This window comes from Bombina bombina, chromosome 3, assembly GCF_027579735.1.
Source record: "Bombina bombina isolate aBomBom1 chromosome 3, aBomBom1.pri, whole genome shotgun sequence".
Taxonomy (NCBI): Eukaryota; Metazoa; Chordata; class Amphibia; order Anura; family Bombinatoridae; genus Bombina; species Bombina bombina.
The window spans coordinates 1,105,148,805-1,105,175,636 of NC_069501.1; the positions used below are offsets into that span (position 1 = coordinate 1,105,148,805).

Genomic DNA, 26,832 nt, shown 5'->3' on the forward strand with positions numbered 1-26,832 from the left:
ATAGCAATCTTTCTGTGAAAAAGAACAGAAAGAGCGGAGATTTGTCCTTTCAAAGAACTTGCGGACAAACCCTTATCTAAACCATCCTGAAGAAACTGTAAAATTCTCGGTATTCTAAAAGAATGCCAAGAAAAATGATGAGAAAGACACCAAGAAATATAAGTCTTCCAGACTCTATAAGATATCTCTCGAGATACAGATTTACGAGCCTGTAACATAGTATTAATCACGGAGTCAGAGAAACCTCTATGACCAAGAATCAAGCGTTCAATCTCCATACCTTTAAATTTAAGGATTTCAGATCCGGATGGAAAAAAGGACCTTGTGACAGAAGGTCTGGTCTTAACGGAAGAGTCCATGGCTGGCAAGATGCCATCCGGACAAGATCCGCATACCAAAATCTGTGAGGCCATGCCGGAGCTATTAGCAGAACAAACGAGCATTCCCTCAGAATCTTGGAGATTACTCTTGGAAGAAGAACTAGAGGCGGAAAGATATAGGCAGGATGATACTTCCAAGGAAGTGATAATGCATCCACTGCCTCCGCCTGAGGATCCCGGGATCTGGACAGATACCTGGGAAGTTTCTTGTTTAGATGAGAGGCCATCAGATCTATCTCTGGAAGCCCCCACAATTGAACAATCTGAAGAAATACCTCTGGGTGAAGAGACCATTCGCCCGGATGCAACGTTTGGCGACTGAGATAATCCGCTTCCCAATTGTCTACACCTGGGATATGAACCGCAGAGATTAGACAGGAGCTGGATTCCGCCCAAACCAAAATTCGAGATACTTCTTTCATAGCCAGAGGACTGTGAGTCCCTCCTTGATGATTGATGTATGCCACAGTTGTGACATTGTCTGTCTGAAAACAAATGAACGATTCTCTCTTCAGAAGAGGCCAAAACTGAAGAGCTCTGAAAACTGCACGGAGTTCCAAGATATTGATCGGTAATCTCACCTCCTGAGATTCCCAAACTCCTTGTGCCGTCAGAGATCCCCACACAGCTCCCCAACCTGTGAGACTTGCATCTGTTGAAATTACAGTCCAGGTCGGAAGAACAAAAGAAGCCTCCTGAATTAAACGATGGTGATCTGTCCACCACGTTAGAGAGTGCCGAACAATCGGTTTTAAAGATATTAATTGATATATCTTCGTGTAATCCCTGCACCATTGGTTCAGCATACAGAGCTGAAGAGGTCGCATGTGAAAACGAGCAAAGGGGATCGCGTCCGATGCAGCAGTCATAAGACCTAGAATTTCCATGCATAAGGCTACCGAAGGGAATGATTGAGACTGAAGGTTTCGACAGGCTGTAATCAATTTTAGACGTCTCTTGTCTGTTAAAGACAAAGTCATGGACACTGAATCTATCTGGAAACCCAGAAAGGTTACCCTTGTTTGAGGAATCAAAGAACTTTTTGGTAAATTGATCCTCCAACCATGATCTTGAAGAAACAACACAAGTCGATTCGTATGAGACTCTGCTAAATGTAAAGACGGAGCAAGTACCAAGATATCGTCCAAATAAGGAAATACCACAATACCCTGTTCTCTGATTACAGACAGAAGGGCACCGAGAATCTTTGTGAAAATTCTTGGAGCTGTAGCAAGGCCAAACGGTAGAGCCACAAATTGGTAATGCTTGTCTAGAAAAGAGAATCTCAGGAACTGATAATGATCTGGATGAATTGGAATATGCAGATATGCATCCTGTAAATCTATTGTGGACATATAATTCCCTTGCTGAACAAAAGGCAATATAGTCCTTACAGTTACCATCTTGAACGTTGGTATCCTTACATAACGATTCAATAATTTTAGATCCAGAACTGGTCTGAAGGAATTCTCCTTCTTTGGTACAATGAAGAGATTTGAATAAAACCCCATCCCCTGTTCCGGAACTGGAACTGGCATAATTACTCCAGCCAACTCTAGATCTGAAACACAATTCAGAAATGCTTGAGCTTTCACTGGATTTACTGGGACATGGGAAAGAAAAAATCTCTTTGCAGGAGGTCTCATCTTGAAACCAATTCTGTACCCTTCTGAAACAATGTTCTGAATCCAAAGATTGTGAACAGAATTGATCCAAATTTCTTTGAAAAAACGTAACCTGCCCCCTACCAGCTGAACTGGAATGAGGGCCGTACCTTCATGTGAACTTAGAAGCAGGCTTTGCCTTTCTAGCAGGCTTGGATTTATTCCAGACTGGAGATGGTTTCCAAACTGAAACTGCTCCTGAGGACGAAGGATCAGGCTTTTGTTCTTTGTTGAAACGAAAGGAACGAAAACGATTGTTAGCCCTGTTTTTACCTTTAGACTTTTTATCCTGTGGTAAAAAAGTTCCTTTCCCACCAGTAACAGTTGAAATAATAGAATCCAACTGAGAACCAAATAATTTGTTTCCCTGGAAAGAAATGGAAAGTAGAGTTGATTTAGAAGCCATATCAGCATTCCAAGTCTTAAGCCATAAAGCTCTTCTGGCTAAGATAGCCAGAGACATAAATCTAACATCAACTCTAATAATATCAAAAATGGCATCACAGATGAAATTATTAGCATGCTGGAGAAGAATAATAATATCATGAGAATCACGATTTGTTACTTGTTGCGCTAGAGTTTCCAACCAAAAAGTTGAAGCTGCAGCAACATCAGCCAATGATATAGCAGGTCTAAGAAGATTACCTGAACATAGATAAGCTTTTCTTAGAAAAGATTCAATTTTTCTATCTAAAGGATCTTTAAACGAGGTACCATCTGACGTAGGAATGGTAGTACGTTTAGCAAGGGTAGAAATAGCCCCATCAACTTTAGGGATTTTGTCCCAAAATTCTAACCTGTCAGGCGGAACAGGATATAATTGCTTAAAACGTTTAGAAGGAGTAAATGAATTACCCAATTTATCCCATTCCTTAGCAATTACTGCAGAAATAGCATTAGGAACAGGAAAGACTTCTGGAATAACCGCAGGAGCTTTAAAAACCTTATCCAAACGTATAGAATTAGTATCAAGAGGACTAGAATCCTCTATTTCTAAAGCAATTAGTACTTCTTTAAGTAAAGAGCGAATAAATTCCATCTTAAATAAATATGAAGATTTATCAGCATCAATCTCTGAGACAGAATCCTCTGAACCAGAAGAGTCCAAAGAATCAGAATGATGGTGTTCATTTAAAAATTTATCTGTAGAGAGAGAAGATTTAAAAGACTTTTTACGTTTACTAGAAGGAGAAATAACAGACAAAGCCTTCTTTATGGATTCAGAAACAAAATCTCTTATGTTATCAGGAACATTCTGCACCTTAGATGTTGAGGGAACTGCAACAGGCAATGGTACATCACTAAAGGAAATATTATCTGCTTTAACAAGTTTGTCATGACAATTATTACAAACAACAGCTGGAGGAATAGCTACCAAAAGTTTACAGCAGATACACTTAGCTTTGGTAGATCCAGCAGGCAGTGGTTTTCCTGTAGTATCTTCTGGCTCAGATGCAACGTGAGACATCTTGCAATATGTAAGAGAAAAAACAACATATAAAGCAAAATAGATCAAATTCCTTATAAGACAGTTTCAGGAATGGGAAAAAAATGCCAAACATCAAGCTTCTAGCAACCAGAAGCAAATGAAAAATGAGACTGAAATAATGTGGAGACAAAAGCGACGCCCATATTTTTTGGCGCCAAATAAGACGCCCACATTATTTGGCGCCTAAATGCTTTTGGCGCCAAAAATGACGCCACATCCGGAACGCCGACATTTTTGGCGCAAAATAACGTCAAAAATGACGCAACTTCCGGCGATACGTATGACGCCGGAAACGGAAAAGAATTTTTGCGCCAAAAAAGTCCGCGCCAAGAATGACGCAATAAAATGAAGCATTTTCAGCCCCCGCGAGCCTAACAGCCCACAGGGAAAAAAATCAAATTTTTGAGGTAAGAAAAAATATAATTGAAAGCATAATCCCAAATATGAAACTGACTGTCTGGAAATAAGGAAAGTTGAACATTCTGAGTCAAGGCAAATAAATGTTTGAATACATATATTTAGAACTTTATAAATAAAGTGCCCAACCATAGCTTAGAGTGTCACAGAAAATAAGACTTACTTACCCCAGGACACTCATCTACATGTTTGTAGAAAGCCAAACCAGTACTGAAACGAGAATCAGTAGAGGAAATGGTAAATATAAGAGTATATCGTCGATCTGAAAAGGGAGGTAAGAGATGAATCTCTACGACCGATAACAGAGAACCTTATGAAATAGACCCCGTAGAAGGAGATCACTGCATTCAATAGGCAATACTCTCCTCACATCCCTCTGACATTCACTGCACGCTGAGAGGAAAACCGGGCTCCAACTTGCTGCGGAGCGCATATCAACGTAGAATCTAGCACAAACTTACTTCACCACCTCCCTTGGAGGCAAAGTTTGTAAAACTGATTTGTGGGTGTGGTGAGGGGTGTATTTATAGGCATTTTAAGGTTTGGGAAACTTTGCCCCTCCTGGTAGGAATGTATATCCCATACGTCACTAGCTCATGGACTCTTGTTAATTACATGAAAGAAATATCAATACTAGTTCACTAAAAGTCTAATTTCGCACTATTCCATAGTTCAATGACTGTATAATTGGACCAATGTCAGGAATGTATACAAAAATAAAGAATACAGGTTTGTGAGATTATAACAACAAGGTGTCTTTTGTCCTTTTTAATGTATAATGTACACATATGCAGAATGCGCACGGGCGAGTAAATTTTCCAGCGGGCTGGTAATTTTTGGCAGTTACTCGCCCGATGGGCGAGTTCAGTTTTTGGGTAATCATAGGCCCTGCTCAGAGGAATCGGGCTTCAAAATGCTGAGACGCGCATATCACAAAAGAAAATCAAGCACAAACTTACTTCCCCAGGAGGCAAAGTTTGTAAAACTGAATTGTGGGTGTGGTGAGGGGTGTATTTATAGGCATTTTGAGGTTTGGGAAACTTTGCCCCTCCTGGTAGGATATCCCATACGTCACTAGCTCATGGACTCTTGCCAATTACATGAAATGTAAGGTGTTGATCTGTAGCATCCCACAACAAAAACAGCCAGCACCAGAGATGAGATAAATCACCAATTTATTGCAAATATTTAATGCAAATAAAGCATGATTTATTTGCATTAAATTGGTGATTTATCTCATCTCTGGTGCTGGCTGTTTTTGTTGTGGAATGCTACGGATCAACACCGGGTCCTGTCCTATTTCATTGTTTGGATTCATTTTGGCCGAGCACAGAATGGTTGGTGAGTGCTGATCTTCTGTACAGTATATATATATATATATATATATATATATATATATATATATATATATATATATATATATATATATATACACACATACATATACACACACACATATACACACACACATATATAATATATATCTAAAAAAATAATATACACCCGTGACCGTGGATATGATAGAATGCAGGCCCAGACCAAAAAGAACCTTCCCTTTGAACGGGAGGGAAAGTAATATAGACTTGGAAGTCATGTCAGCAGACCACAACTTTAAACCACAGAGCCCTACCAGAAAAACCTGATGTTTTAGCATTCAGGCGAATAATCTGCATATTTGCATCACAGATGAATGAATGAGCTACCCTTAAGGCCTTAATTTGTTCCTGTATCTCTTCAAGGGGAGTCTCCACCTCGACCATAGCTGAGAGAGCATCACACCAATCGGTAGCAGCACCAGTCAGCGCAGCAACCACCGCTGCCGGTTAAAAAATGAACCTTGTGAGTTGGAACATCTTCCTCAACATGGACTTTTTACCTATGGGCTCCTTGAACGAAGAACTATCCTCGAGCGGTATAGTCGTTCTCTTAGCGAGCGTGGAGATCGCACCATCCACTTTAGGAATGGCCCCCCACAGCTCAAGCTGCGAGTCCAGAATGGGGAAATGTTTCTTAAAAGAGGTAGAAGGAGAAAAGGACAAACCAAGCTTAATAATATTAGCCATTTTAATGGGGACCGGGAAAGTCTGAGGCAACACCCTGTCCTCATAAACACTATCTAGGCTTAGGGATTGAAGGTTCCCCCGGAAGTTTCAGTTCAGGAACCTCCAGTGTAGCAAGCACCTCTTTTAGCAGAAAGCGCAAATGCTCCATCCTAAATTTAAAATCTGGCTCCTCCGCAGCCGGATGTGTAGAACTCGCCGATTCCAACCAAGAAAGAACGTCCTCCATAGAGTAAGAGTTGTCCTCATCAGCTGATAATCTGTCAGATACATCCAGCGGAGTAGATGACCCCTGGGACGTATAGCTATGTTTCACCTTTCGCTTGCGCTTAGCAGGGGATGGTAAGGCATTAAAGGCCGCAGAAACCGCCGTTAGTAACTGATCAGCGAAGTCTGGCGGCCAAAAGGCCCCTCCCGCGGGAAGATTAGTAGTGCCTTGGGGAGCTGCATGTGCAATCGGAGATGAGTGTAGGGAACGCACCTCTCTGGACGGAGAACCCTCAGAGGTGGACGGCTCAGTTGTACTAAATATCTTACTCTTTTTAGATATTGCAATTTTAGTTGAGCAGGCGGATCAGAGTCCTCAGAGTCCTCCATAGCTTGCGCCTTTATTGCGGACTAGAGAATTTAAATGGCACCTTTATATCCCAATGGCCGGGGCACTCACCACCTCCTATGACCCGGACCACAGAGAAACAGCTTTGTGTCTCCAACCGCCGATCAAGAAAGAGGAAGTTAAAGAGGCCACACCCGGTCACATGGAGTGCCATGCAGGACCACCCCTGCACTAGAGAGAAAACACGCCACAAAAGTTCTGCATCAATCTCTCTCTAAGAAACTCACTGACAGAGCCTCATCTCACACATGACGCATTATAAAACACAAACAATATTATATATAACCCCCCCCCCCCTGTTCAATAACCCCCTTTCCGAGGGTATTACCCTTGATTCTATACAGATAAAGGAGACACACTGTAACCCTGTCTTCTTATGTTATAATATATGTATAAATGAAATGATCTTACCAGAATCTATGCCGTGGAACAGGAACACGGCCTTTCAAGTGTGACAGGGTAGTAGCATCGCTCCTGACATGGACTTGAGAGCAGAAAAGCAGGCAGTGAAACTTGTCAATGCTGATTCCTTATGGAGTTGTTAATCTGAGTCGGGATGGGTTAGCAGAAAGACTTTCCCTGCATCTCCGAACTTTCATCCATGCTCTCACTGAGAGGCTGACAGGACTACTTAAAACGCCAGTCCCATTTCGAAGAGTACTACCCTCCATAAGAGACTTTTCCGAATTTTCCAACACTTCTCTGCCAACCTCCTGTGACGAAAGGCAAAGAATGACTGGGGGATGAGGGGAGTGTGGGAGGTATTTAAGCCTTTGGCTGGGATGTCTTTGCCGCCTCCTGGTAACCAGGTTCTTAATTCTGACAAGTGTATAGAATTGAGTGTTGGCGCTAACTGTTATCCTAAATGCCTGGTTAAAGGATAAACTACTCCTCCTTAGTAGTTTAAAAAAGTGTAGGTGCTAAAAATTAAAAGGGGGTAACTGGCGCTAATGGTTAGATTAGCTAGGATAACACTACCAGAATGGTGACTGTTAAATTAATAGACGGCTGTCCGTCAGAGTGAAGATTTAAACAAGTGATACGGGTATCTAATATAGTCCTACTAATAACTATATAGTGTCACAATTTGATATAGTGGCAGCGAGTTTTAGTAAACAAAAATTGTGATGAAGGTATTTACCTATTTTACATCGTCAATACTAATGTGAGTAAAATATAAAAAGCTGTGAAAATGATAAAATAGTTACGTGTCTACGTCAAATATGGTGGACAATTGAGGTCTATATGTATAGATAATAAGTGACAGATTGTGTGGTAAAAAATGAATATCTATGGCTGTTAATGCATAAAATATTTATTCCTAAAAAAGATAATAAGTGACAGATTGTGTAGTAAAAAATCAATTTCTATGGCTGTTTACTGCATAAAATATTTATTCCTAAAAAATCAATAAAACAACATCAATATAATTAAAATGGTTCAAATATTATATTCGGGACGTCTCCCTTGTAATCAGTGATATCTGTCGACAAGAAGTTTGCTCAGCCGCAGTTAACTGGGCATATTTGGTGGTATGTGATACAGTGTTACTGCAAATCGTAAGGTACCTTACAGTTAGAGATGTTTATGAAGGCTGATAGACCGGGCGTGCGTTTATTCTGTCCTTGCACCGGGTCTCAGTATGGTGGTGTATTCCGCGGCTTCAAAGACAAAACAGCTCGCTGATATGGTAATTGGCGGTTTGGGTTACACACCCCTTTTCTGATAGGTAGAACGTCTGGTGTTCCGTAGAAATATATCGGCCAATATATTAATAATAATGACTTGTTTCTTTCACTGAAATGATGGTAGTTGAACAAAGGTCAGACAAATGTGTGCCTGCTGTAGCCGTGTTTAAAAACGGTTGTAGTAGTAAACGTGGATACTCGCTATTTGCTGATCAGATCCCTGGTCCTTGCAGCGGTTTTATCTCCTAAATCAAAAAATTAGAGAGTCCACAGGAGGGGCTGGATCGCAGCTTTTGCGTGTATTTCAATCTTTGGTGGGTTCCACATAAAAACAAGCTTTCTGGAGTAAATTCTACGCGTTTCACCCTGAAAGGGCTTTATCAAGATACTCCAGGTGTATATTACAGACTTTTTAAAGGTGTACTTTGGATATCATTGGTTGATTGCTTATTGATTCCTATTGGATCCGGTATACAACACCTCTTTTCATAAAGGTGGACTATAGGTGTTGCTTATGCATATACATAAGGTGGTATATAACCATTATCTCCTGTATTACTAAAACTTCTTAGCATATCTATATTTATACAGGGTAATAAAAAGGGCTATATAGAAGTGATAGCGTTTGTTATATCACTGATTTTTGATACATACAACATTTTGATACATACAATGTTCTGATATAAATAAATCGAACAATATAACAGATATGAATCTATTATTGTTGTGACAAAGTATAAACTCCTGTGATACTAAACACTTAGATAAATTTAAACCTTGCGGAGTGTTTGAGGGAATATATAAGAAATATATAAGAAATAGATGGTGTATGTTAAGTCACTGATGTAGTGAGAGTAATAAAACTATACCTGTAACTTGGACAGATAAATTAATGTGGTCAATCTGAATAAAGGGAGAATATTGATAAGTTTTCAAAGAGTATCTATAACAGGCTATATATGAATAACAGACCTTAAATTTATCGGAGATAATGACTGTGCTGACAACTATAAGGGTAAATATAAGGGGATATCTACAGCAAAATATTAAATCACCGATGTGGTGTGTAAGAACTGTGTGAGCGACAAAAATTATGATGTGAAAGAAATAAAAAGTCAGGTATTTAACTAAAAAAAAGTACCAGATAAAATAAAAGATTTGTGGTTATATTGATCAGGTTAAAACCAGATATCTTATAAGTTAAATAAAAATTAATATAAATTATAAATAATAAACGATTATAGAAAAATGGATATTTCTAGTTCTGAATTAAGTCCCTGGGGTTGTAGTGTTTGTAGGGTGTATATAGTCTCTGATTCAATTCTAAGTAGTTCTACTTCTAGGCTGCCCCCTCTCCAGTTTTTAGTTACTTTTTTGATACCCCAAAATCTGAAGTCTGCCAAGTTATTATTATGCTTTTCTTTGAAGTGTTGATATAAGTATGTATCTTTCTTTCCTTTTTCGATTGTCCATAGGTGCTCACGGATCCTTTCTTTAAGGGTTCTAGTTGTCTCCCCAATATATTGTTTATTACATGTGCACTGTATCATATATACTATCCCTTTATCTTGGCATCTGATGGTACTATCTATTTTATATACTTTTCCTGTTTGTGTAGACTTATATTCCTTTGTTTTACAACTGTACTGACATGACTTGCAGTTTATACATGGAAAAAAACCATTTATATTTTCTCCTGATAGGCTAGTTTGTATTGTCTTGTTTGAGTCATTTTTGAACTCACTCGGAGCTAGAATGGTTTTTAGATTTCTAGCCTTTCTATAGATGATATTTGGATATGGGGAGACTTTATTACCAATGATAGGGTCATTCTGTACTAAATGCCAGTGTTTATTCATTATTTTTCTCAGAGTTTTGAAATCTTCGTTGTAGTTAGTAATAAGTGATACATTGATGCTGTTACTATCTAGAGTGGATGTGTTTGGTTTATCTTTATACTTCAGGAATTCTTTTCTATCAACCGATTCAATATCTTTTTTAGCTTTAGTTATTAAGTCTTTGTTATAACCTTTCTCAAGGAACTTTCTTTCCAGGAAATCAGCTTGTTCCAGATAATCTGTATTTTTTGAACAATTTCTACGCAAACGGATGCATTGTCCCTTTGGTACGTTCTCTTTCCATCTTTTTAGATGGCAGCTCTCTGAGTGTATTAGGTTATTAGCATCTACTTGCTTAAAATGTGTTTTCGTGTTTAATGAGTTATCTACTATTTCAATTTCTAGATCGAGGAATACTATTTTTTCTTTACTTATAACATTTGTAAATTTTAAACCTAGGGTGTTACAATTCATATCTGCTAAAAATTGGTCTAAATGTATAATGTCGCCTTGCCAAATCATTATGATATCATCTATATATCTTTTATATAGCACGAGGTTTGCGCCAAGCTCATGAGTCTGGATGAAATTTTCTTCCCAGTTACCCATAAATAAATTAGCATAACTTGGCGCAAACCTCGTGCCCATAGCTGTACCTGTTAACTGTAAATAAAATTTCCCATTAAAGGAAAAATAGTTCTGATTCAGAATGTAAGTTATACCATCTAATATAAATTGTGCTTGTTCTTTTTTTAGAGTTTTATCTTTATGTAAATAGGACTCCACCGCTTTTATACCATCGTCGTGTTTGATGCTTGTGTAAAGTGATGATACATCACTTGTAATAAGATAATAGCTATTTTGCCATTCTAATTTTTCTAAAATTTGTAGAACATTGGTGGTATCTCTTAGATAAGAAGGAAGGGTTTTTGCAGGAATTTGTCAATATATTCTGAGAGGTTGCAAGTGAGTGATCCAATGCCAGAGATTATCGGCCTCCCTGGTGGGTTATTGAGATCTTTATGTATTTTTGGCAAGTAATAAAAAATGGGTATTTTCGGAAATTTTGGTGTTAGGTATTTGAATTCTTTGGTATTTATAATACCTTTATCCTTTGCCTCATCTAATAATGAACTTAATCTATTGGAATATAGAAGTGTTGGATCTGATTTCAGTGTACTATACGTGTTTTTATCATTTAATAGTCTATTTGTTTCAATTAAATAATCCTCTTTGTTTAAAATAACTCCTCCTCCTTTATCTGCCTGTTTAATTACAATATTTTTGTTCTTTTGTAGACTTTGTATAGCTTGTTTTTCTTTTAAAGATAGATTATATTTAATACGGGTATTGGGTGTTATATTTTGTACTTCTTTTTGCACTAACTTCTCAAAAAGTTCTAAATTGCTTCCCCGTTCATGTCTAGGGTAGAATTTTGATTTTTCTTTTAAATCTGTATGTATATACATGGGAGTTTGGTCTGTATTTGCCGTTTGGTTTAGAGGGTTGGGATAGTTTCTTTGAATCGGATTTTTTAGAAAATATTTCTTTAGAGTTAGCTTTCTAACAAATTGACCTATGTTGATATGTGTTTGAAATTTATTCATTCTGGTGGATGGTGTGAAAGACAAACCTCTATTTAGAATTTTAATTTCTTCTTTATTTAAAGTAGTGCTGCTAAGATTAAAAATACCGTTTGGCACTACTTCGTTCTCTTGAAGTCTCTTATTTTCCCTTCTTCCTCTTCCTCTGCACCCTCTCTTGATCTTTTTTTTGGGCTTCTTTGTGGTTTTAGTATTTCTCTTTCTATCCTTTGTTCTAATCTTGGTGTTTCGGGGGCTGTGTGGCCCTGATATAAAAAATGATGATTTGGTAATTCACTTTCTCTTTGGTTTTCAAGATTAGAGAATCTGTTCCTAGTTGGGATTTGCCAAGGGGAGTTAGCATGTGTGTGATTTTGATATCTGTTCCCGGAATAATTCCAGGTGTTATCATTTCTCCAAGTGTTATCATTCCTTTCTTGTCTATTGTTAAATCTATTGTAGTCATCATGGGGGGGTTGATATTGGTTAAATTGGTTTTGATTAAAATGATTGGAATTGTTTCTTCTATAATTATGGTGTCTGTATGTGTTTCCATTGTCATAATGTGTTCTGGGTCCCAACTAGGAACAGATTCTCAAATCTTGAAAACCAAAGAGAAAGTGAATTACCAAATCATCATTTTTTATATCAGGGCCACACAGCCCCCGAAACACCAAGATTAGAACAAAGGATAGAAAGAGAAATACTAAAACCACAAAGAAGCCCAAAAAAAAGATCAAGAGAGGGTGCAGAGGAAGAGGAAGAAGGGAAAATAAGAGACTTCAAGAGAACGAAGTAGTGCCAAACGGTATTTTTAATCTTAGCAGCACTACTTTAAATAAAGAAGAAATTAAAATTCTAAATAGAGGTTTGTCTTTCGCACCATCCACCAGAATGAATAAATTTCAAACACATATCAACATAGGTCAATTTGTTAGAAAGCTAACTCTAAAGAAATATTTTCTAAAAAATCAGATTCAAAGAAACTATCCCAACCCTCTAAACCAAACGGCAAATACAGACCAAACTCCCATGTATATACATACAGATTTAAAAGAAAAATCAAAATTCTACCCTAGACATGAACGGGGAAGCAATTTAGAACTTTGAGAAGTTAGTGCAAAAAGAAGTACAAAATATAACACCCAATACCCGTATTAAATATAATCTATCTTTAAAAGAAAAACAAGCTATACAAAGTCTACAAAAGAACAAAAATATTGTAATTAAACAGGCAGATAAAGGAGGAGGAGTTGTTATTTTAAACAAAGAGGATTATTTAATTGAAACAAATAGACTATTAAATGATAAAAACACGTATAGTACACTGAAATCAGATCCAACACTTCTATATTCCAATAGATTAAGTTCATTATTAGATGAGGCAAAGGATAAAGGTATTATAAATACCAAAGAATTCAAATACCTAACACCAAAATTTCCGAAAATACCCATTTTTTATTACTTGCCAAAAATACATAAAGATCTCAATAACCCACCAGGGAGGCCGATAATCTCTGGCATTGGATCACTCACTTGCAACCTCTCAGAATATATTGACAAATTCCTGCAAAAATATGTTAGAACCCTTCCTTCTTATCTAAGAGATACCACCAATGTTCTACAAATTTTAGAAAAATTAGAATGGCAAAATAGCTATTATCTTATTACAAGTGATGTATCATCACTTTACACAAGCATCAAACACGACGATGGTATAAAAGCGGTGGAGTCCTATTTACATAAAGATAAAACTCTAAAAAAAGAACAAGCACAATTTATATTAGATGGTATAACTTACATTCTGAATCAGAACTATTTTTCCTTTAATGGGAAATTTTATTTACAGTTAACAGGTACAGCTATGGGCACGAGGTTTGCGCCAAGTTATGCTAATTTATTTATGGGTAACTGGGAAGAAAATTTCATCCAGACTCATGAGCTTGGCGCAAACCTTGTGCTATATAAAAGATATATAGATGATATCATAATGATTTGGCAAGGCGACATTATACATTTAGACCAATTTTTAGCAGATATGAATTGTAACACCCTAGGTTTAAAATTTACAAATGTTATAAGTAAAGAAAAAATAGTATTCCTCGATCTAGAAATTGAAATAGTAGATAACTCATTAAACACGAAAACACATTTTAAGCAAGTAGATGCTAATAACCTAATACACTCAGAGAGCTGCCATCTAAAAAGATGGAAAGAGAACGTACCAAAGGGACAATGCATCCGTTTGCGTAGAAATTGTTCAAAAAATACAGATTATCTGGAACAAGCTGATTTCCTGGAAAGAAAGTTCCTTGAGAAAGGTTATAACAAAGACTTAATAACTAAAGCTAAAAAAGATATTGAATCGGTTGATAGAAAAGAATTCCTGAAGTATAAAGATAAACCAAACACATCCACTCTAGATAGTAACAGCATCAATGTATCACTTATTACTAACTACAACGAAGATTTCAAAACTCTGAGAAAAATAATGAATAAACACTGGCATTTAGTACAGAATGACCCTATCATTGGTAATAAAGTCTCCCCATATCCAAATATCATCTATAGAAAGGCTAGAAATCTAAAAACCATTCTAGCTCCGAGTGAGTTCAAAAATGACTCAAACAAGACAATACAAACTAGCCTATCAGGAGAAAATATAAATGGTTTTTTTCCATGTATAAACTGCAAGTCATGTCAGTACAGTTGTAAAACAAAGGAATATAAGTCTACACAAACAGGAAAAGTATATAAAATAGATAGTACCATCAGATGCCAAGATAAAGGGATAGTATATATGATACAGTGCACATGTAATAAACAATATATTGGGGAGACAACTAGAACCCTTAAAGAAAGGATCCGTGAGCACCTATGGACAATCGAAAAAGGAAAGAAAGATACATACTTATATCAACACTTCAAAGAAAAGCATAATAATAACTTGGCAGACTTCAGATTTTGGGGTATCAAAAAAGTAACTAAAAACTGGAGAGGGGGCAGCCTAGAAGTAGAACTACTTAGAATTGAATCAGAGACTATATACACCCTACAAACACTACAACCCCAGGGACTTAATTCAGAACTAGAAATATCCATTTTTCTATAATCGTTTATTATTTATAATTTATATTAATTTTTATTTAACTTATAAGATATCTGGTTTTAACCTGATCAATATAACCACAAATCTTTTATTTTATCTGGTACTTTTTTTAGTTAAATACCTGACTTTTTATTTCTTTCACATCATAATTTTTGTCGCTCACACAGTTCTTACACACCACATCGGTGATTTAATATTTTGCTGTAGATATCCCCTTATATTTACCCTTATAGTTGTCAGCACAGTCATTATCTCCGATAAATTTAAGGTCTGTTATTCATATATAGCCTGTTATAGATACTCTTTGAAAACTTATCAATATTCTCCCTTTATTCAGATTGACCACATTAATTTATCTGTCCAAGTTACAGGTATAGTTTTATTACTCTCACTACATCAGTGACTTAACATACACCATCTATTTCTTATATATTCCCTCAAACACTCCGCAAGGTTTAAATTTATCTAAGTGTTTAGTATCACAGGAGTTTATACTTTGTCACAACAATAATAGATTCATATCTGTTATATTGTTCGATTTATTTATATCAGAACATTGTATGTATCAAAATGTTGTATGTATCAAAAATCAGTGATATAACAAACGCTATCACTTCTATATAGCCCTTTTTATTACCCTGTATAAATATAGATATGCTAAGAAGTTTTAGTAATACAGGAGATAATGGTTATATACCACCTTATGTATATGCATAAGCAACACCTATAGTCCACCTTTATGAAAAGAGGTGTTGTATACCGGATCCAATAGGAATCAATAAGCAATCAACCAATGATATCCAAAGTACACCTTTAAAAAGTCTGTAATATACACCTGGAGTATCTTGATAAAGCCCTTTCAGGGTGAAACGCGTAGAATTTACTCCAGAAAGCTTGTTTTTATGTGGAACCCACCAAAGATTGAAATACACGCAAAAGCTGCGATCCAGCCCCTCCTGTGGACTCTCTAATTTTTTGATTTAGGAGATAAAACCGCTGCAAGGACCAGGGATCTGATCAGCAAATAGCGAGTATCCACGTTTACTACTACAACCGTTTTTAAACACGGCTACAGCAGGCACACATTTGTCTGACCTTTGTTCAACTACCATCATTTCAGTGAAAGAAACAAGTCATTATTATTAATATATTGGCCGATATATTTCTACGGAACACCAGACGTTCTACCTATCAGAAAAGGGGTGTGTAACCCAAACCGCCAATTACCATATCAGCGAGCTGTTTTGTCTTTGAAGCCGCGGAATACACCACCATACTGAGACCCGGTGCAAGGACAGAATAAACGCACGCCCGGTCTATCAGCCTTCATAAACATCTCTAACTGTAAGGTACCTTACGATTTGCAGTAACACTGTATCACATACCACCAAATATGCCCAGTTAACTGCGGCTGAGCAAACTTCTTGTCGACAGATATCACTGATTACAAGGGAGACGTCCCGAATATAATATTTGAACCATTTTAATTATATTGATGTTGTTTTATTGATTTTTTAGGAATAAATATTTTATGCAGTAAACAGCCATAGAAATTGATTTTTTACTACACAATCTGTCACTTATTATCTTTTTTAGGAATAAATATTTTATGCATTAACAGCCATAGATATTCATTTTTTACCACACAATCTGTCACTTATTATCTATACATATAGACCTCAATTGTCCACCATATTTGACGTAGACACGTAACTATTTTATCATTTTCACAGCTTTTTATATTTTACTCACATTAGTATTGACGATGTAAAATAGGTAAATACCTTCATCACAATTTTTGTTTACTAAAACTCGCTGCCACTATATCAAATTGTGACACTATATAGTTATTAGTAGGACTATATTAGATACCTGTATCACCTGTTTAAATCTTCACTCTGACGGACAGCCATCTATTAATTTAACAGTCACCATTCTGGTAGTGTTATCCTAGCTAATCTAACCATTAGCGCCAGTTACCCCCTTTTAATTTTTAGCACCTACTCTTAATTCTGACAAGTAATGAATGAAGCAGTGGACTCTCCTCCCATTAAGATGGAAATATATTTACAGCAAAATTGGGCTAATTTTTGCTGTACAAATTGTTAAATACATTGGCGCCCATTTATCAAGCTCCGGATGGAGCTTGAGGGCCCGTGTTTCTGGCGAGCTTGCAGGCTCGCCAGAAACACCAGTTATGAAGCAGCAGTCTAAAGAGCTGAGCAGGTGGACAGACATTGCCGCAATTCAACCTGATCGAGTACGATCGGGTTGATTGACACCCCCTGCTGGCGGCCGATTATCTGCAGGGGGCAGCGTGGCACCAGCAGCTCACAAGAGCTGCTGGAGCAATGCTGAATACGGAGAGCGTATTGCACTCCGCATTCAGCGAGGTCTGTCGGACCTGATCCGCACTGTAGGATCAGGTGTCGGACCTGATCCGCACTGTCGGATCAGGTCCGACAGACCTTTGTTAAATAGGCCCCATTATCTGAATAAGTCATCATTTTTGGGTTGACTGTCCCTTTAATCAAGGAAGAGAATAGATAGGATAGCATGTGATATGTTAAAAGGTACCTTTTCTTTACTTGAACTGGGGGATTTTTAGGTGGTCTCCCTCTTCGTTTCTGTGGTGTCGACTGAGAGGAGTCCAGACCAGATTCTGACAGATCATTTCTAATAATAAAATAATACAATTAGAATATGTACTCATCCACTAACCCACCAATAAAGCAACAACAAAAGAAAGCAACATCTACATGTAGCAAAACTGATGCATCAATATGCTGAGCTAGGTGTCTTCCCTTGATAAGACTAGTTGCTCATTGTTCACATTTTCAAGGAAAGTCATCTTTTAATAACGGTTTTATATCTTTACTAGTCTAATAACTATAGCCACAGGTTTATATTAGCTACAATTCTGTTCTTAGTATAATATCTTTGCCCACACTGATTTTTATAATCTGGATGGAGGGAGGGGCTACAATAATCACAACAGGTATGATCCTCCTTTTTCTGGGTATTAGAGAGACTCAATACTTATGTAAACTAATAAAAGGTCACGTATGTCCCATATCAATTATGTAAATACATATATGCTAAAGTATTATATATGTCATAATATGCTGGATCATGATCTATGTTAGATTGCAAGTTACTGCTATACATAACCTACTCTGATTGTATATTTTTTTCTAACAGGTATTTCATTTTTTCCTGACGTATTATATTATTTTAAACAATATTCACTTGTACTGAAGGTTTGCTCTGAACATCTTGAAAATAGAAGTATGAAGCAATGTTAGCACTTCCCTTCAGATGCTCGCTGCCAGCCTCGGTTTTCCCAGACCGTATCCAGAAACAAGAAATATCGAACGTGGCGGCGCTGTGTCACCCCTCGGGATGCAAGCTGCTCTTTTCCTCTGTGAAAACCTGCCTTTCACCTCCAAAATAAAAAGCACACAATGGTGTAGCACATTTCAAATAAAATGGTAGGCGAACCTGTTTGGTCATACTCATAGGATTTCAGTTTTAAATCAGCCTTTTATTAAAACCATCACAAGGGTATCTTCAGAATTTATTAAAATATAGCTCAACGCGTTTCGGCAAAACAAGCCTTTCTCAAGATCAATATATGGCAAAGCAAGTTAGAGCCAACTTGCTTTGACATATATTGATTTTATTCACTTGAGAAAGGCTTGTTTTGCCGAAACGCGTTGAGCTATATTTTAATAAAATCTGAAGCTTCATCTGAAGATACCCTTGTGATGTTTTAATAAAAGGCTGCTTTAAAGCTAAAATCCTGTGAGTATGACCTGTTTGTGCGTCTACCATTTTATTTGAAACGTGCTACACCATTGCAAGCTTTTTATTTTGGAGGTGAAAGAAAGCAGGTTTCACAAAGGAAAAGAGCAGCTTGCATCCCCCGAGGTGACAGCACTGTCATGGTCGATATTTATTGCTCTGAACATCTGACTTAAGTGGTTCAAATGCTGCCTCCATGAGAATGCCAAGCATCAAGGGCAGATACCAGAAGAGAAAAAACATAATTTATGTAAGAACTTACCTGATAAATTAATTTCTTTCATATTGGCAAGAGCCCATGAGCTAGTGACGTATGGGATATACAATCCTACTAGGAGGGGCAAAGTTTCTCAAACCTCAAAATTCATATAAATACACCCCTCACCACACCCACAATTCAGTTTAACGAATAGCCAAGTAGTGGGGTGATAAAGAAAGGAGTAAAAAGCATCAACAAAGGAATTTGGAAATAATTGTGCTTTATACAAAAAAATAACGACCATAGAAAGGGTGGGCCTCATGGACTCTTGCCAATATGAAAGAAATGAATTTATCAGGTAAGTCCTTACATAAATTATGTTTTCTTTCATGTAATTGGCAAGAGTCCATGAGCTAGTGTCGTATGGGATAGCAATACCCAAGATGTGGAACTCCACGCAAGAGTCACTAGAGAGGGAGGGATAAAATAAAAATAGCCATTTTTCGCTGAAGAAAATTAATCCACAAACCCAATTTATTATCATAAATGAAAGGAAAAAACTTAAAACATAAGCAGAAGAATTAAACTGAAACAGCTGCCTGAAGAACTTTTATACCAAAAACTGCTTCCAAAGAAGCAAATACATCAAAATGGTAGAATTTAGTAAATGTATGCAAAGAAGACCAAGTTGCTGCTTTGCAAATCTGATCAACAGAAGCTTCATTCCTAAAAGCCCACAAAGTGGAGACTGATCTAGTAGATTGGGCTGTAATTCTCTGAGGGGGGCTTGACCCGACTCCAAATAAGCTTGATGAATCAAAAGCTTTAACCACGATGCCAAAGAAACGTCAGAAGCCTTCTGACTTTCCTAGGACCAGAAAAGATAACAAATAGACTAGAAGTCTTCCTGAAATCTTTAGTAGCTTCAACATAATATTTTAAAGCTCTTACCACATCCAAAGAATGTAAGGATCTCTCCAAAGAATTCTTAGGAATAGGACACAAGGAAGGGACAACAATTTCTCTATTAATGTTGTTAGAATTCACAACCTTAGGTAAGAATTTAAATGAAGTCCGCAAAGATTCACAAGAAAGAGCAGATAATTCATAAACTCTTCTAGCAGAAGAGATGGCAAAAACAAACACTTTCCAAGAAAGTAGTTTAATGTCCAAAGAATGCATAGGCTCAAACGGAGGAGCCTGTAAAGCCTTCAAAACCAAATTAAGACTCCAAGGAGGAGAGATTGATTTAATGACAGGTTTGATACAAACCAAAGCCTGTACAAAACAGTGAATATCAGGAAGCTTAGCGAACTTTCTGTGAAATAAAACAGAAAGAGCAGAGATTTGTCCCTTCAAGAAACTTGCAAACCCTTATCCAAACCATCCTGAAGAAACTGTAAAATTCTAGGAATTCTAAATTTATGAGAAGAACGAACACCATGAAATGTAAGTCTTCCAAACTCGATAATAAATCTTTCTAGAAACAGATTTACGAGCCTGCAACATAGTATTAATCAAGAATCAGAGAAACCTCTATGACTAAGCACTAAGCGTTCAATTTCCATACCTTCAAATTTAATGATTTGAGATCCTGATGGAAAAATGGACCTTGAGATAGAAGGACCGGCCTTAATGGAAGTGGCCAAGGTTGGCAACTGGACATCCGAAACAAGATCCACATACCAAAACCTGAGAGGCCATGCTGGAGCCACCAGCAGCACAAACAAATGCTCCATGATGATCCTGGATATCACTCTTGGAAGAACTAAAGGTGGGAAAATATAAGCAGGTTGATAACAACAAGGAAGTGTCAACGCATCCACTGCTTCCGCCTGAGGATCGCTGGACCTGGACAGGTACCTGGGAAATTTCTTGTTTAGATGAAAAGCCATCAGATCTATTTCTGGAAGACCCCACATCTGAAAAACCTGAGAAAAAACATCTGAATGGAGGGACCACTCCCACGGATGTTAAGTCTGACAGCTGAGATAATCCGCTTCCCAATTGTCTATACCTGGGATATGAACCGGAGAAATTAGACAGGAGCAGGATTCTGCCTAAGCAAGTATCCGGGATACTTCTTTCATAGCTTGGGGACTGTGAGTCCCACCCTGATGATTGACATATGCCACAGTTGTGATATTGTCTGTCTGGAAGCAAATGAACGGTTCTCTCTTCAACAGAGGCCAAATCTAAAAAGCCCTGAAAATCGCACGGAGTTCCAAAATATTGATTGGTAATCTCGCCTCTTGAGATTTCCAAACCCCTTGTGCTGTCAGAGATCCCCAGACAGCTCCCCAACCTGAAAGACTCGCATCTGTTGTGATCACACTCCAGGTTGGACGAACAAGAGAGGTCCCTAGAACTATAAGATGGTGATCTAACCACCAAGTCAGAGATAGACGAACTTTGGGATTTAAGGATATTAATTGTGATATCCTTGTATAATCCCTGCACCATTGGTTCAGCATACAAAGCTGGAGAGGTCTCAAATGAAAACTAGCAAAGGGGATCGCGTCCGATGCTGCAGTCATGAGATCTAAAACTTTCATGCACATAGCTACTGAAGGGAATGAGTGAGACTGAAGGTTCCATCAGGCTGCAACCAATTTTAAACGTCTCTGTCAGGGTTTTTCCCTGATCTGTTTGCCATGTGCTGCTGGCAGCCATTTTACTCACCTCTCTTCCTGACTCTGGTGCATACTGTGTGATGCTGCTCATTTCCTGCACTTCCTTTTATGGCCAGACTGGTGTACATCATCCGTGTGAGACAGGATGCAGTCTCAGAATTGTGATGTCATCACTTATTATTTAAAGGGCCTCTGTTCAGTATGCTTTGCCCTTGCGTTGTCTCAGCCTGTTTGCGTGAGCTCCTGTGCATTACCTGGCTGTCTGACATCCCTCCTGGTTCCTGATCTCTGGCTTGTTCCTGACTCTGCTGTTCTCCTTGTTCCGGCTCGTCTGACTATTTGCTTTGGCTCCTGACTCGGCTCGTCTGACAACCAGTTCTGGTTTTGATTCCTGGCTTGTTATTTGACTTGTGGACTTTTTTTATTATTTTTTGCTATTAATAAAGGTGTGATTATTTTTGCACTTCTTGTCTCAGTCTGATTCCTTGCACCCTGACACTCTTGTCTGTTAGAGACAGAGTCATGGACACTGAATCTATCTGGAAACCTAAAAAAGGTTACCCTTGTCTGAGGAATCAAAGAACTTTTTGGTAAATTGATCCTCCAACCATGTTTTCGAAGAAACAATAACTAGTTGATTTATGTGAGATTCTGCAGAACGTAAAGACTGAGCTAGTACAAAGATATCATCCAAATAAGGAAACATCGCAATACCCCACTCTCTGATTACAGAGAGTAGGGCACCGAAAACCTTTGAAAAGATTCTTGGAGCTGTCGCAAGGCCAATCGCTAGGCCAAATGGCGACAAATTGGAAATGCTTGTCTAGAAAAGAGAATCTCAGAAACTGATAATGATATGGATGAATCGGAATATGAAGATATGCATCCTGTAAGTCTATTGTGGACATATAATGCCCTTGCTGAACAAAAGGCAGAATAGTCCTTATAGTCACCATTTTGAAAGTTGGTACTCTTACATAACGATTCAAAATTTTCAGATCCAGAACTGGTCTGAATGGATTTTCTTTCTTTGGGACAATGAATAGATTTGAATAAAACCCCAGACCATGTTCCTGAAACGGAACTGGCATGATTACCCCTGAAAACTCCAGTTCTGAAACACACTTCAGGAAAGCCTGAGCCTTTACTGGATTTGCTGGGATGCGTGAGAGAAAATATCTTCTCACAGGAGGTCTTACTCTGAATCCTATTCGGTAGCCCTGAGAAACAATACTCAGAATCCATGGATTTTGGACCCAATTTGTCCAAACATCCTTGAAAAATCTTAATCTGTCCCCTACCAGTTGAGCTGGAATGAGGGCCGTACCTTCATGCGGACTTGGGGGCTGGCTTTGGTTTCTTAAATGGCTTGGATTTATTCCAATTTGAAGGTGGTTTCCAATTGCAAACAGATTCCTTGGGGGAAGGATTAGGTCCTGAGGCAAAAAAAACTCTCTCCCCCCCAGTGACAGTTGAAATAATCGAATCCAACTGAGAACCAAATAACTTATTACCTTGGAAAGTCATGTCAGCATTCCAAGATTAAGCCACAAAGCTCTTCTAGCTAAAATAGCTAAAGACATAGATTTAACATCAATGTTGATGATATAAAAAATGGCATCACAAATAAAATGATCAGCATGTTGAAGCAAGCGAACAATGCTAGACAAATCAGAATCCAATTCTTGTTGCGCTAAATTTTCCAACCAAAAAGTTGATGCAGCTTCAACATCAGCCAAAGAAATTGCAGGCCTGAGAAGATGACCCGAATATAAATAGGCTTTCCTTAGATAAGATTCAAGTTTCCTATTTAAAGGATCTTTAAAAGATGTACTATCTTCCATAGGAATAGTAGTACGTTTAGCAAGAGTAGAGATAGCCCCATCAACTTTGGGGATCTTTTCCCAAAACTCCAATGTAACTGCTGGCAAAGGACACAATTTTTTAAACCTTGAAGAAGGAATTAAAGAAGTACCAGGCCTATTCCATTCCTTAGAAATCACATCAGAAACAGCATCAGGAACTGGAAAAACCTCTGGAGTAACCACAGGAGGTTTATAAACAGAATTTAAACGTTTACTAGTTTTAATATCAAGAGGACTAGTCTCCTCAATATCCAATGTAATCAACACTTCTTTTAACAAAGAACGAATAGACTCCATTTTAAATAAATAAGTAGATTTGTCAGTGTCAATATCTGAGGAAGGATCTTCTGAATCAGATAGAACCTAATCAGAGGAGGATAATTCAGTATGTTGTCGGTCATTTGAAATTTCATCAACTTTATGAGACGTTTTAAAAGACCTTTACGTTTATTAGAAGGCGGGATGGCAGACAAAGCCTTCTGAATAGCAATAAATTCTTTTAAATTCACAGGTATATCTTGTACATTAGATGTTGAAGGAACAGCAACAGGCAATGTACTATTACTGATGGACACATTATATGCATTTAAAAGTTTATCATTTCAACTATTACAAACCACAGCTGGAGATATAATCTCCACAAGTTTACAACAAATGCACTTAGCTTTGATAGAACTGTTATCAGGCAGCAGGGTTCCAACAGTGATTTCTGAGACAGGATCAGATTGAGACATCTTGCAAATGTAAGAGAAAAAAACAACATATAAAGCAAAATGATCAATTTCCTTATATGGTAGTTTCATGAATGGGGAAAAAATGCAAACAGCATAGCCCTCTGATAGAAAAGAGGCAGATAGGAATGGGGTTTAAAATAATGAAAATATTTGGCGCCAAGTATGACGCACAACACAAACAGAAAACATTTTTTGGCGCTAACAACATACGGAAATGACACACTCACGTCATTGAAGACGCAACCTTGTGAAAGGACTCGGAGTCAACTAATACGCCGGAAGTGACAAATTTGCGTCATCAAACGTAACTACGCGCCAAAAAATCTTGCACCAAAAATGACGCAATATACTTTGGCTGCGCGCAAATTTAAAATGACAGTCAATTGAAAAAAAGACTATACCCCAGGTAAGAAATACATTTTTTCCTAAAAAACAGAATTTATGTTTACCTGATAAATTTCTTTCTCCAACGGTGTGTCCGGTCCACGGCGTCATCCTTACTTGTGGGATATTCTCTTCCCCAACAGGAAATGGCAAAGAGCCCAGCAAAGCTGGTCACATGATCCCTCCTAGGCTCCGCCTACCCCAGTCATTCGACCGACGTTAAGGAGGAATATTTGCATAGGAGAAACCATATGGTACCGTGGTGACTGTAGTTAAAGAAAATAAAATATCAGACCTGATTAAAAAAACCAGGGCGGGCCGTGGACCGGACACACCGTTGGAGAAAGAAATTTATCAGGTAAACATAAATTCTGTTTTCTCCAACATAGGTGTGTCCGGTCCACGGCGTCATCCTTACTTGTGGGAACCAATACCAAAGCTTTAGGACACGGATGAAGGGAGGGAGCAAATCAGGTCACCTAAATGGAAGGCACCACGGCTTGCAAAACCTTTCTCCCAAAAATAGCCTCAGAAGAAGCAAAAGTATCAAACTTGTAAAATTTGGTAAAAGTGTGCAGTGAAGACCAAGTCGCTGCCCTACATATCTGATCAACAGAAGCCTCGTTCTTGAAGGCCCATGTGGAAGCCACAGCCCTAGTGGAATGAGCTGTGATTCTTTCGGGAGGCTGCCGTCCGGCAGTCTCGTAAGCCAATCTGATGATGCTTTTAATCCAAAAAGAGAGAGAGGTAGAAGTTGCTTTTTGACCTCTCCTTTTACCTGAATAAACAACAAACAAGGAAGATGTTTGTCTAAAATCCTTTGTAGCATCTAAATAGAATTTTAGAGCGCGAACAACATCCAAATTGTGCAACAAACGTTCCTTCTTTGAAACTGGTTTTGGACACAGAGAAGGAACGATAATCTCCTGGTTAATGTTTTTGTTAGAAACAACTTTTGGAAGAAAACCAGGTTTAGTACGTAAAACCACCTTATCTGCATGGAACACCAGATAAGGAGGAGAACACTGCAGAGCAGATAATTCTGAGACTCTTCTAGCAGAAGAAATCGCAACTAAAAACAAAACTTTCCAAGATAATAACTTAATATCAACGGAATGTAAGGGTTCAAACGGAACCCCCTGAAGAACTGAAAGAACTAAATTGAGACTCCAAGGGGGAGTCAAAGGTTTGTAAACAGGCTTGATTCTAACCAGAGCCTGAACAAAGGCTTGAACATCTGGCACAGCTGCCAGCTTTTTGTGAAGTAATACCGACAAGGCAGAAATCTGTCCCTTCAGGGAACTTGCAGATAATCCTTTTTCCAATCCTTCTTGAAGGAAGGATAGAATCCTAGGAATCTTAACCTTGTCCCAAGGGAATCCTTTAGATTCACACCAACAGATATATTTTTTCCAAATTTTGTGGTAAATCTTTCTAGTCACAGGCTTTCTGGCCTGAACAAGAGTATCGATAACAGAATCTGAGAATCCTCGCTTCGATAAAATCAAGCGTTCAATCTCCAAGCAGTCAGCTGGAGTGAAACCAGATTCGGATGTTCGAACGGACCCTGAACAAGAAGGTCTCGTCTCAAAGGTAGCTTCCAAGGTGGAGCCGATGACATATTCACCAGATCTGCATACCAAGTCCTGCGTGGCCACGCAGGAGCTATCAAGATCACCGACGCCCTCTCCTGCTTGATCCTGGCTATCAGCCTGGGGATGAGAGGAAATGGCGGGAACACATAAGCTAGTTTGAAGGTCCAAGGTGCTACTAGTGCATCCACTAGAGCCGCCTTGGGATCCCTGGATCTGGCCCCGTAGCAAGGAACTTTGAAGTTCTGACGAGAGGCCATCAGATCCATGTCTGGAATGCCCCACAGGAGAGTGACTTGGGCAAAGATTTCCGGATGGAGTTCCCACTCCCCCGGATGCAATGTCTGCCGACTCAGAAAATCCGCTTCCCAATTTTCCACTCCTGGGATGTGGATAGCAGACAGGTGGCAGGAGTGAGACTCCGCCCACAGAATAATTTTGGTTACTTCTTCCATCGCTAGGGAACTCCTTGTTCCCCCCTGATGGTTGATGTACGCAACAGTCGTCATGTTGTCTGATTGAAACCGTATGAACCTGGTCCTCGCAAGCTGGGGCCAGGCCTGGAGAGCATTGAATATCGCTCTCAGTTCCAGAATATTTATCGGTAGAAGAGATTCTTCCCGAGACCAAAGACCCTGAGCTTTCAGGGATCCCCAGACCGCGCCCCAGCCTATCAGACTGGCGTCGGTCGTGACAATGACCCACTCTGGTCTGTGGAACATCATCCCTTGAGACAGATTGTCCAGGGACAGCCACCAACGGAGTGAGTCTCTGGTC

General features: G+C 38.4%; 1 protein-coding gene across 1 annotated transcript in view; it reads right to left on the reverse strand.

Annotated features, from left to right (window-relative positions):
* PDS5B (PDS5 cohesin associated factor B) overlaps nt 1-26,832 on the reverse strand; it is an 890,287-nt gene that overhangs the window by 39,140 nt on the left and 824,315 nt on the right. Inside the window, exon 33 of the mRNA XM_053708457.1 lies at nt 17,422-17,520. Within this exon, the coding sequence (XP_053564432.1) occupies nt 17,422-17,520 (99 nt within the window). The remainder of the gene's footprint in view (nt 1-17,421; nt 17,521-26,832) is intronic.